This window comes from Platalea leucorodia, assembly GCF_965183815.1.
Source record: "Platalea leucorodia genome assembly, chromosome: 6".
In the NCBI taxonomy this organism is placed as follows: domain Eukaryota; kingdom Metazoa; phylum Chordata; class Aves; order Pelecaniformes; family Threskiornithidae; genus Platalea; species Platalea leucorodia.
Window position 1 is genome coordinate 2,933,274 of NC_138828.1, and position 12,042 is coordinate 2,945,315.

Genomic DNA, 12,042 nt, shown 5'->3' on the forward strand with positions numbered 1-12,042 from the left:
TCAACAGCTGTTTTGGGAGGCAGAATTGATCTCCATACAGTTATTAGTTTAATTGTAAGACATCATCTGTTCTGCGTGTGTGTTCCTGTTCCCAGATGCCACGGAGAGGGCATTTATACTGCCTGCATTGCAGGAATGTGATATACTTCAGGAATATCTGAAACATTACTGTGTCCCAGCCATGATACGTGGCTCACCCAGAGAGAAAAGTAGCTGGTATCTCAGCTCAGTGAGGGAAAGCTCCTTCTCTTCTGCTGGCAGTGTCAAGGAAAGGATGTGCAGTACCCGCTGTACCGGACCTGGGACCCACTGCCCACCTTTCCCCAGGAATTATTCAATCTGAGCATGTGAGGCTTTCTGCCCTGCCCGACCAGATCGGCCACCATCCAGAAGTCAGTTCCTTCTGCACCGGTGCCGAGTCCTGGAAAGGCAGAAGGAGTTGTTTCTAGAAGTAGGCTGTCTTGGTTTTAATTTTCCAGGATCTTGATTGCAGCCCTGCAGTCTAATTGTGTGTTTGTACACATGGAGCTGGGTTAGTGTCAGCAGTCACTGCAGGTCTGCTTTTTAAGTAGCGGGTGACGGGATCTCTTCCCATTTCCCTTTGTGCTTGTACAGCCCCTAGCACCAGGATGAACAGGACTTAACGGTGTTACCAACACTCCTCCTAGTCTGATTACCGCTACGGAAACTGCTCTGATGTATACCGCGTGTCGTATTGTGTGTCCAAAGTGAAGCTGTAAATTGTACCCCTAAGATGTCCTGGATGAAAGATACATAAGAAGAGCAGTGGGTTTTGGTTTTCTTTTCCTTTTCTGAAGCAGTGAATGCCTGTGAATTTAAGGAACAAAACTGCAAAAAAAAAAGTGATTTACTGCAAGCTCTTCATTTTAACGAGATGATTGCAAGTGGATTGTTTGTTAATCCTGCACCTTTCTTTCCTCCAGCTTGTCACGAGTCCTGTTCCTCATGCTGGGGTGCTGCTGAGAACAACTGTTTGTCCTGCAAAGACACATCGCGCGTGCTAAAAGCGGGGCTCTGCGTGGCCAGCTGCGGACAGGGGTTTTATACAAAAGATGGAGTCTGCACTGGTAAATACCTGTTTTCTTCCTCCCATTGCAAGAAGTTTGAGAACCGCTCTGCAAAAAAAGGAATCAATATTTCATTTAGCCGTGCAGCAGCTGTGATTTTATTCATGCCTAAGAAGCCAGATGCACCTTGTGCATACATATCGGATGAGAAAAGCTGCTGTTTGTTCGTAAGATTATTAATTCATTTAAGCTAATCAGATGCTGAAAGGTTTAAGCTTTTTTCCCCTCAGTGAACAGCTTGAAAGCCTAACTGAGCTGTTTCTGAGGGCTTGACAAATCCATTTGTCTGCGGAAAGAGAAATGGCCTTTGCCAGCAGGTTTCTGTAAATTTGGTTATAATTCAGCATCACAGTAACTAATACCTGCAGAACAGATGAGGCTTGGGAGCTGGGAAGGTTCGCTGAGAAAAGGGGAAAAGATGGCTGGAGGGAATTAAAAGACCTAAGTCAAACAGATCATGAAGGGGAAAAAAAATCTCAAATAAATAAAGAATCTGTAATTTGCCACAACCATTCAGGTCAAGTCTGGGTTTCTGCTGGCAGCCGCCTCCAGCTGCTTTGAAGGACTGTCCGGCATAGTCAGTAGAAACGATGCAGGGGTTGTCTGTCTTCGTGCAGGTCTGTCTGAGCCACAGCTAGCTAGAGAGGCCTTCAAACCTGGAGCATGTTGACAAAATTGTCGCCATTCTGGCCACTTGTGGATGAATTTCACTTTGACCAAGTTCCCCTTCAGTTTGGTTGATGTCCATACCAGTAAATGTTACTCACCTGTGTTTTGAAGTGTGCAGGCTTGAAATCTTACATCTGTAGCTGAAAATCATTTAAGCTCAAAAGGAAATTGAACTTAGATGCAGCTTGGCCATAATTTTGATTTTTATTGCCAGTGATTTCTCAAAACTGCCTATCTGTTCCTCACAACCTCCAGGATTCAGGCCTTTCATCTTCTACCAAAACCATGCATTTTGATACCCAGCTGGAGAGCTGTAAGCTGTTTCAAAGGGAGGCTGTCTGACTGGTGAAAAGAAACAAAAATTGGTTAGGTAAAATGCTTGGCCCTTCTGAATATACAGCAGCAGCAGTGCTACTGACTTAGGGAAGCCAGAGTTTCATGGTGCTCTTAGACAACAGGTCAGTTAACTTCAGAACTGACTGCCTGGGAGGATATAGACCACAGGAATTGATAAGAAACATTATCATGCTTGATTTTAGATGCATTTTCACACTTAACGCTTTGACTTGAAGAAAAGGGGGACGGGGGAAGTGACAATTTTTTCAATTAACTTGTCCTCCATCTTTGTACAAAGACATGTGAAGATTTATGGTTTTCATACATGAAATTGTTCCGAACGGTGCTCCCTGTTCACAGACTGTTGGTGAACGGGAAAAATATACTACATTAGCTGGAGGGGGTTGTGTCAGGAGCGGAGGGAGAGCTGGTGTAGACCCATTTCTGGTATTTGCACTTACTCTGAGTCCTAGACAGGACACAGGTCAGTGAATACCTGTCTGCACTGACACATCTGCCTCCGTGAATGTCACTCCTTATTCCAGGGAAGTGCAAAAGGTTACTTGTGCTGGAGAGGAATGTTTAAAGATGCCTTTCTGACAAAGAAAGGGCAAGTCGTGGTTTGGCTTACTTTATTTTATCTATGTGGTCAGGTTGATGGCCCTGTTGTTCTTTGCTTATTGAGTGTCTTTCATTAATGAGCTGTCCTCTTCGGCAGCTTGTGACCAGTTCTGCGAAACATGCTATTCAGACCAACCCCGGTGTTTGACCTGCGCTTCAGATAAGTTGTTACATGATGGGAAATGCATTTCGGAGTGCCCGGACGGATATTTCCCAAGTGGCAATGGAAGATGTAGAGGTAAGAGGCATATTTGCATGACCTTTCCTAAGGCTCTCAAGGCGCCCTCCACATGTTGTCTTTTTTTTCCCAGATGTTTACCTGTGGGGAGGGAATGTTAAGAGCACAGAAGTGCGAGTGGGGAGAGGGAATTTGATTTTTTTGTTTTCTTTGGTTCGCTTGTGATAGCTTGTTTTAAATAACCTCTTTGCCTTGCGAAGCATATTAAGACACGCTGAGATACATATTCAAAACACTGCGTGAGTGAGAGTTATTACTGTTAGTAGTTATTAATACACGTGCACTTCTGCTCTCATTAGTTCACATAGCTGAATATCATGCCAGCTGAGAGTTTTCATTGTTGGCTGGAGGAGGCTGTAGTCAGCAACACCACTCACAAGGAGAAAAAGATGGGATATGTCAGTTCTGCGTGCTCTCTTTCTTTATCAGCTTGTCATGATTCGTGCTCCGCATGTGAAGGACCTCTGGCCACTCACTGCACCTCCTGTTCCTTTCCTCTGGCACTGCACCGGGGCCAGTGCCTGCAGGGCTGCGGAGAGGGTTTTTACCAGGATCACGACATCTGCAAGGGTAAGCTGTGTACTTGGAGTAAGTTCCCCAGCTGCTGCAAACCAGCGTATCTATATTGGCTTTTGTCGGGCTGCGCTCGGAGTACCCAGCTACAATGCTGATCCTTTGTGCTGAACTGGTCAATGAGTAATTCTTGTGTTTGCCTGCTGATTGTTTTCTGCTTTGAGAAAAATCAAGTTTTCTCAAACGCTTTCTGTATTTGCACTGTCAGGATTTAGTGATCTTGGGGACCTTTTTTCCCTCTATGCTGTTGAAATAAAGGTACCTTGCTTCCAAGTTTTTCTTGACATGAGTTAAGAGGTGGATGAAATTCTGCACACGCCTAGTAGATAGTCACTAAGACTGAGATCATTTTTGCAGCAGTGGAAAACCTGAAAATTTGGAAGGTGAATTTATGCTTCCTACGAGCCCTTCAGACTGTCATTTCTTGCTGTCTCTCCTAGGAAGATTGTGTTCACCATTGCGGTTCCAGAAATTAAAGGAAAATTGACTGTCTGTGGCACAATACTGCAGTTTTTTCCCAACGTTATTTGTTCATTGACTTTATTGAAGAAAAGAGCTGTTATTTGGGGGTGGGGGGAAAGATGTCAAAGTATTTTTCTAGAATCCCTGTTCCATTATGGAAAATACAGCACCCTGTCCGTTCGTGGAACAGACTTCTTAGCTTGTGAGTTGCTGCAAAGTGTATGCTCTTTGCTAGCTCTTTGAGTATCTGACTCTACAGCAATGCAAAACGGGAAAGAGGGATGAACAAGAGGGTCCAAACGAGTGTTTTCTCCCCTTTCTTTTTCACATTTATGCCCGCGTTGTTGGGCCTTGTCCTTCTCTCTGAGAAAGCTGTCCTCGGAGCTGCGGCTCTGACCGCTCTCTTGACCTGTGCACAGGTTGCCACCCATCCTGCCGCACCTGCGTCGGCCCGGGGGCCTCTCGCTGCCTGCAGTGCCGGGCGCCAGAGGACGTACTGCAGCCTCACCAGCCCACGGAAGGAGCTGTACATGGCCGTTGCCTCTCTCACTGCCAAGCCCGGTTCTACGTGGGTAGCACGGGAGTCTGCAGACGTGAGTAGAGCATGGGAACAGCTGTTCAAAGCCTTCAGCCCAGGGCTGCGATGGATTTTAGGTGTTCAGGGTGATCTTGTACCGTCTTCGATTCTTACATGCTTTGAGCTCCTGTGTTTGCCTTGTGACAGTCACGAATGTTTAAACTCCGTAACTTTCAGAATGGCATATACTAGTACTTTTGAAGAAAAGTTTAATTTACATACAATTTGTGACTGAAGAATTCAGGTACTTTTTTTAAAACGACTGTGTTGAAGTCTGCACAGCTTAGCTTTCGTTTCATTGATGTCGAGAATGTGATTTTTATCACTGACTTGTTTTGAAGCAGGATCAATCCTTAAATCCTTTTCAGAAAAGACTGAGCTGTCTCCTTTTAGCCCTTGGAGCAGGTCAGGACATCCCACAGCAGTCTTTTCTTTTGAGGACGCTCTTCTGATACGTGCCCTGCAGCACACGTGCCATCGCTGTCTCCTGAAATACCAAGTAGGAAGCATTTCCATGAAGGCTAGAGTTCGCAAAAGAGGCTAACATGGTGTACGTTGGGGATATATGTGGTTTCCCACCGCTTTGACAGAAAACTGTTGTGGACTTTACTGGGTGGATCAGGAAGCCAGTCTGTCTGGCTGTGCAGAGCTTGTGGCAGCTGGTGTGGATGTCTGTACAGCAAACATATTGCAATATCTTGAAAATAATGCAGAGAGAAGCAGGCTGAGAGGTCAGACTGAACGTCTTGTGCCAACACAGCCCACCCTAAGCCGAAGGAGAAATGACGCTTTCAGAAATGGCAGTGATTTTCCTGTGTGGAAAGAGCAGTCGCAGCGACAGAGACTACAGCGCTTAAGTAAAGTAATAGTAATAACAATAGCAACAATGCTACTGATGGCTGTTTCTTCCTGTTGAAAAAACATTTTCTAAAAGTGGACATAATTTAAAATCCATTAATTTTGATCTTATCTTTTCATCTCAACCTGATGGAAAGAGTCTGTACAAGCTCATTTTTTTGCCTTAGGGGGATCTTAAAAAAGGAAGAAGTGGCTTTTTTTTTTTTTTTTTTTTGGTGGAATGATTCTGTCTTTAACAGTGACCTACACAGACCATAAAGCGTCCAGGGCTTTGGACTCGTTCCTGAAGGCATTAGTGTAGAGCCTCCAATCCACGCAGTGGCCGTTCCTTGGCAAGTAATGGGTTTTCTTGGCTGAGTCCAGCTTATGGTATGGAAACTGAGTGAAGAAATCCGTATACCACTGCCTGAAATGGGTGAACAGACCTGTACAAACAGGCCTGAGCAGAGTTTAGTGACAGTGCTGAATTATGTCATTGGGCAAGAATGCCGGCACAGCCCTTCATGTTATTAGCTCTGCCGTATTAGTAAGGGCATTAGAATAGTAGTTTGATTTATTGCAGAAGGGTGTGAAGATTCAAGATTTCAAACTTTGAGCTACCCCCATAAAATACTCATGCAAAGTTTGTAGATGCGCTTTTTTGAAAAAGTAAACCGACAGTAGATGTGTACCACGCCTACATTATCTGTGCAGAACAGAAGCACGTTCGTATGTAGGTTAAAATGCTGGTTTTGGAGGTTTTGCTTGTGTGGTTGTGAATTTCTCACCAAACCACAGAAATCTCTCTATCCGTATTTTCCTAATGCTTGAGATTTCCCTGATGAAACTGTAAGAAATTTCTCTCTGATACAGTTTGAGTCACTTGAGCCAAAGGTAGTCCTGGAGACGTTGCATTTGTGATGAGGATCCCTGACTTCTCTCTCCGGCTCTCTGGCAGACAGCTAGGCGTACTTGTACAAATCATTCCATTTCATTTCTTTTCTTCTCTTCAGCCCTGTGTCCGTCTTGTCTCCCTAGAGGGCAAGAAGTCTCCCTTTGTGTTCAACAGAGACTCACACAGTGGAACCTGTGGCCTCGAGTTACCGCTCTAATAAATACTAGGTTTTTAACTAATGAGTTTATATATTTATTTAACCAGATTACTTAGTTTAAGATGGCTTATTTTAGGCTCAGTACCTGTAAAGGTGAAGAAGTCTAACTTTTTAACTGGACTCTTTTCATTCTTGCTGAATCATCCTTGTAATGAGCGTTCACTTCGCTAGCTGTAAAGTCAGGTGGCCAGCCCACCTCGTTATATATTTGCTCTTGCTGCTCCAGAACGGCTGATGATAACCATGCAGTGAAGCTGGATAGAAAATCCTGCCCGGAGTCACTGTAGGGTGATAGCGAAAGATGATTGCAGAATCTGGTAAGTTTGCAGAACCCCAGAGCTCTTACAGGGAGGAGGACGGTATTGCACGGCGTTGTGCATCTCAGCTTGCCGTTTCAGTAGTGAACTGTGTGCAAAGAAAGATTAAATATGCAGCTATTTGTGGTTGCTCCTGATCTTCAAGAAGCGTGCTATACAGCCTTTGTACTCCTGCCCTTTCTACCTTTCACAAGCAGAGAATCCTATAAAGGAAACACCTCCCTGTCATCACTGGGGAGAAAGCAGTCTAGCCGTACTCTAGGAGCGTAACAGCCAAGATAAGCTAGAACTAACTTGACTCTGTCTTCTTGTTTCTCCCTTCCCTGCAGAGTGCCACTCCTCCTGCGCAGGCTGCGTGGGGAACACTTCTCAGGACTGCACGGCTTGTCTGTCTTCCCACGTCCTGCTCGAAGGCAGATGCCTCTCTGAGTGCCCAGAGGGGCTGTTCAGCCACCAAGACCGCTGCTCCTGTGAGTGCGTAGTGCAGGCACCTGCAGCTTACGCTGCTGAATTTCATTGCGTGCACATTTTGTAAAGCATTTCTCAATGTAATTAGAGATGCTGTCAGATTTATATGAGGCTATTTAAGTATTTTCAGGGGAGAATAGGATAGTCCAATTTCAGGAAATGGAATCTCCTCCTAATGGGAGAGAGGCGTACACGTTGAATCATAAATCATAATCAGTTTTGCTCCTCTGGACTGTTTCCCTGAAGATGCTTTGCGTTTCATTTCAGTAGGCTTGGATGATGTTCTTAGCCAGCACGTTGTGGCAGAAGAGGTCTTTACTGGACAACACTGAAGCATGGGCTGCTTTTATTAGGCTAGATAAGCATATCGCCCATATGAACTAGCTTTATTTTTAATCCGCTGCTGGCTGCAGGGCTGGGTTTAGAAGGAAGGAATTCTGCAGATACAGGAGGAAAGCTGTTACATCTATGAATATGCCTGATCAGTAGTGGGGACAGCATTACTTATTTGTGTTTCAGCCTCGCCCACCAGTCAGCAAGTGGCCTTCATTCAGCTTGGTTGATCTCATGTTTGACTGTGGCTACTGACCTTGTGAGTGACTGCAACGATTAAATCCTGTTTGCCACTTGCAGAAAACGGTGGCCTTTGGGCTATGCCGTTCACTATGAGCTGCTAAGTACAGTGGGTGAGGAAATGCAGGCCTTTGAAATCTGATTAGTCCCTTCAAGGTCGTCTGAAAGTTGTCTGTTGTTTTATAATAGATTCATTGGGTCAGGCATCTGTGTATCTGTTCTGGCAGTAGGAGAAATTTACTGGTCGCTTCCCTGCGAGGCCTCAAGTTTAGAGAGAGAAACCTCTTCTCAAGTCCGTTGCTGTATTTATTCAATTTATTCATCCAAGGAACAACTCTATAAATATCTTTATTTGGCAGGCCATTGTAAAGATTCATCAATTTTGAGGTTCTGCACTGCCACCTTAGAGCTGAGGTAACTGCTGAATGCTGCATTATGCAGTTTCAGGCTTATGTAAATGTCTTAGAAACGGAATTTCAGTGTCAGGAAAGAGGCATCTTTCTGTATGCTGCCAGCTTAGATCTCTTGCCGTTTTTGAACAGCGAAGCTCAGTTAATACAGGTGTGTCTAGAAAATTGATTCTTCTTTTTGAACACTGGATTCATGGGCATGGTTGCTGAGAAGCTGAGAAGGTGGTGGGACACGATGCGTTAGGTCTTAAACACTGGAGCCTTATGCTGTGGCAGCTGCGAAATGCCCAGCTCCCGTGTGGGGAGCGAGCAATTTTATGTAGCCTAGGGGAGTCCTGAGGTGGGAGATTTTTGAAGTCGTGTGCTTTTATTCATAGAAGAGCTTTAAAAGTAGTTTTTAGGATTTTTTTACTGATCATTAGCCATAGTATTTTTATCTTCCTCAGATCTGTAGCATGGAAATCAGGGAAATCATGGAAATATGGCATCTGTCTTTAAAGGTGGAAGGGTACAAAAGCAATCTGAGTGAAATATTTTTGAGCAATCTTAACCACTTCCCCTGCAATCTTTTTGTTGAGCTCTTAGCAGACAGAATAGCTAACGAGCTGGCATGGCATTCAGGTTTTAGAGGTTTCAGTTTGGGAGGGCTTTGTGCAGAAATCGTTCCTGGCTTTTCCACTCCTCAATATCAAACTCATGCCACTATGATGTTCATACAGTCCCAAGATGTTTAATATATCTCCCCTGTGCATCCCACTCTCCTTCTTATGTGCACGAGCATATGCTGGAGGGAGGAATAAGAGAGCCAATCTCTTTATATTTTATATTTTGTATAGGTCTGTACCGTGATTAATGCAGAGAACATACCGCATTTTAAAATGGACAACTCATTTCTCATCTCGTTTATTCAAAACGAGGACGTAAGAGCCTTCCAAACCACAACTCTGCAGTCGCTGATGCTAAAAATGATCATTTTATGCCCACATTTTGTAGGAGTAAATGATTATTATAGGGGCTGGCTTTCTGGGGAGGGGAGAGTCTAAGTGGGACTATACCAAGAGCATAACAACAAGTGTTGATTTTCTTATCCAGCTTGTCATCCATCCTGCAAGACATGCCGTGGCCCTTCTGATTTGGAGTGCTTAACCTGCCATCCCCATGCGACGCTAGCTAGTGGAAAGTGCAGGACGAGCTGCAAGGAAGAGCAGTATCTCAACCTGGTGGGATATTGTGTGGGTAAGTAAGAGGAGATGGCGTGGGTCATACAGTGCAGCGATCTTTCTGTGGCGTTAACCAGCTACTTGAGCACGCACCACGAAGAAATCAAAATGCCTGTTATGAGTAAAATGTCACACAGGTGAAAATACCACGAGGAAACTCTTCAGCGTGCATACTACATAGCAAAGCTGCTTACCGCTCCTGCTGTGCCTATCTTCACTAGAGCTGCGTGAAGTTAATTGCAAATTGTGTGAGGCAGGTGGTAGGGAGACAAGGCTCTTCTTTGCCGAGCTTGCGGCGGCACGGTTTGGTGTGAAGCCTTGAGGTCACATATACTGACCAGTATGTCCGGGAATCCTCAGAGCATTCATATACTTATTAATATCGTAACGAGCGTGCTTTTAACAATAGGATGGGCTGCAGCTCTGCTCTGCAGAAAGGCCAAGCGCTTGTCTGCGTCTCCCTCCGGTCTGGGCTTGACAGCAATACTGCCTGTCACTGTAGAGCCAAGCCTGGGGGACCCAGAGCCAGGAAATCTGCTTAAGTCCTGCACAGAGCTTCAGTAAAGTGAGTTAAGGAAACATTTGTGATTCAGAGAAGCAGTTTATGGGGCCCTAAAGAAAAATTGGCACAGCTAGCGTTGCTGTGTGCATTTTTGGGAGGTAATAGGATTTCTGTATAGGGATTATACTTTGTGGGTGCTCGGTGCCTGCACTTAAGCCTATCATCAGAAGCCACTGATTGCATTTTTCTGTTTAAAAAGAAAAATCGCTTTTAATCCATCACGCAGACATGTATAAACATATCCTGGGAACTGCTCCAACAGTTTCTGAGCTTTATCAAGCCATTTTTTTCTTTATCAGAAAAAGATACGGTGTGTGAGGCTTAATCTAGGCTGAACAGTTCCAAATAAGATAAGGAATCCTAAGAAAAGGGAAAAATGCACTAGACGGAATAAATATATCCATGGAGAGGCTATTGTTCTCAATTTAGTATAGATGATCCCCCTTCACAGACTACTTTTTGTTTACATACATGTATGGTTGGGGTTTTTTTGTGAAAGACTTGTTTCTTTGCTCTCCACAGCTTCATTTTATGAACCATTTCTTCCTGTTCCTTTTAAACAACGGTTATTGTTTTGTCTGCAGAGACAAAGAGGGGGGGGGAGAGACAAAGTATCTGAGGAGTAGAAAAATATCCTAAAAGTATCGTAGGGCTCCTTAGGTATACAAGAAATCCGGTTGGGGAATCAAGATGTTTCATACAGTCAAGTAATTACAATATGGAAATAATTCAGCATTTCAGCGTAAAGAGCTGTCTCTGCTCTGTAAAATTTCAGGGGCTACAATGATACCTATTAATGTCCTGTCACATCATAGCTCTATGCACTTTATTTCTTCCACCTTATTTTCCCATTACTTTGCATTATGCTTCCTATGAAAAAAGGCCTATGGAAATGCAGTCTTCCAGCTGTAAATTTCACTCGAAAAGCTTAGTACCATTTATCATAAACCAGGATTCTTTCTGAGGAGGGTTTACTCTGCTGCTTGCTGCATGCTATGTGCTTTAATTACCCCTTTTAGACTGCAGTTACCTGTAAGTTTGGCGACGTGTCATGGAGCGATACGCGTGCTCCCCAAATGCCAGGTGATTAGGTAGACGTCGCAGTGCCTGGCAGTAATGAGGGGCAGAAATTGGAAGCGATGGGCTCGCTCAGGCGATGTGGAGGGCAAGGTTTGACCTCCTGATGCGCTACGCTGACAGTGATGAATCATCTGCAAAGAACCTTGCCTGGCTTTCTGGGCTCCAAAGCAATTGCGGTCTGGTGATGCGTCCTTTCCTTGCAAACTGAGAAGCTTTATTTTGAAGCCCTGTAGGTCACGAACGTGGTCCGCTGGAGGCTGGTCTTCTCAAAGTAGAAACTTGTTTTCAAGGCTTGTTTCACAGTGCCTGGCATCACTGAGCATCAGTCGTGTTTGGATCTGTGCCCCCAAAAGAGGAGAGAAGGCTTTCCAGGTGCAGCATAGTAAGAGCACAAGGAGATACCTTTCCTCCTTCCAGCTCTGACCTCAGTCTTGCTGTGTGACTCGCTTGTGTCAGTCCTGCCTTCGAGAGGCCAGTCATATTCCTTGTAACATAGGAACCCTTAATGTTCATGTGGTCTTGCACATAGATGCATTGATGTTTCTTTGTCTGACTGAAGTTTTGAAAATCCTTGTAGAGGAACTTGTTGCCTTTACAAAAAAGTTGTGCTTTGGTCTCGGATCTGCAGCCTGAAGTGTGATGCTCTTTGTGCCAAGTTTATGTCTGATGTTTAAGCAAAGGATGTGTGTTGCCAGTTCTGCTAGAGATAAAGAGCTCCACATCCAGGTTGTTAAATTTCACTCATTCTTCTCATTCAGCACTGATTGAAGTGCTAAATTTGCCCTTGCAAGTTATTAATTACCAGTTAAAGAGCAGCTGTCCCGTAAAAGAGAACATTAAAACCCCTGACACTTGCATAATATATGATTTGCATCAGAATCTAACAAAGCTTTTCCCTT

At 44.4% G+C, this 12,042-nt stretch overlaps 1 protein-coding gene across 1 annotated transcript in view; it reads left to right on the top strand.

Moving 5' to 3' along the window:
• FRAS1 (Fraser extracellular matrix complex subunit 1) overlaps positions 1 to 12,042 on the top strand; it is a gene marked incomplete at its 5' end in the record, with an annotated part of 172,214 nt that overhangs the window by 87,737 nt on the left and 72,435 nt on the right. The window contains 6 exons of the mRNA XM_082315032.1: positions 945 to 1,088; positions 2,812 to 2,952; positions 3,382 to 3,522; positions 4,407 to 4,580; positions 7,160 to 7,300; positions 9,374 to 9,517. Coding sequence (XP_082171158.1) covers positions 945 to 1,088; positions 2,812 to 2,952; positions 3,382 to 3,522; positions 4,407 to 4,580; positions 7,160 to 7,300; positions 9,374 to 9,517 — 885 coding nt within the window. The remainder of the gene's footprint in view (positions 1 to 944; positions 1,089 to 2,811; positions 2,953 to 3,381; positions 3,523 to 4,406; positions 4,581 to 7,159; positions 7,301 to 9,373; positions 9,518 to 12,042) is intronic.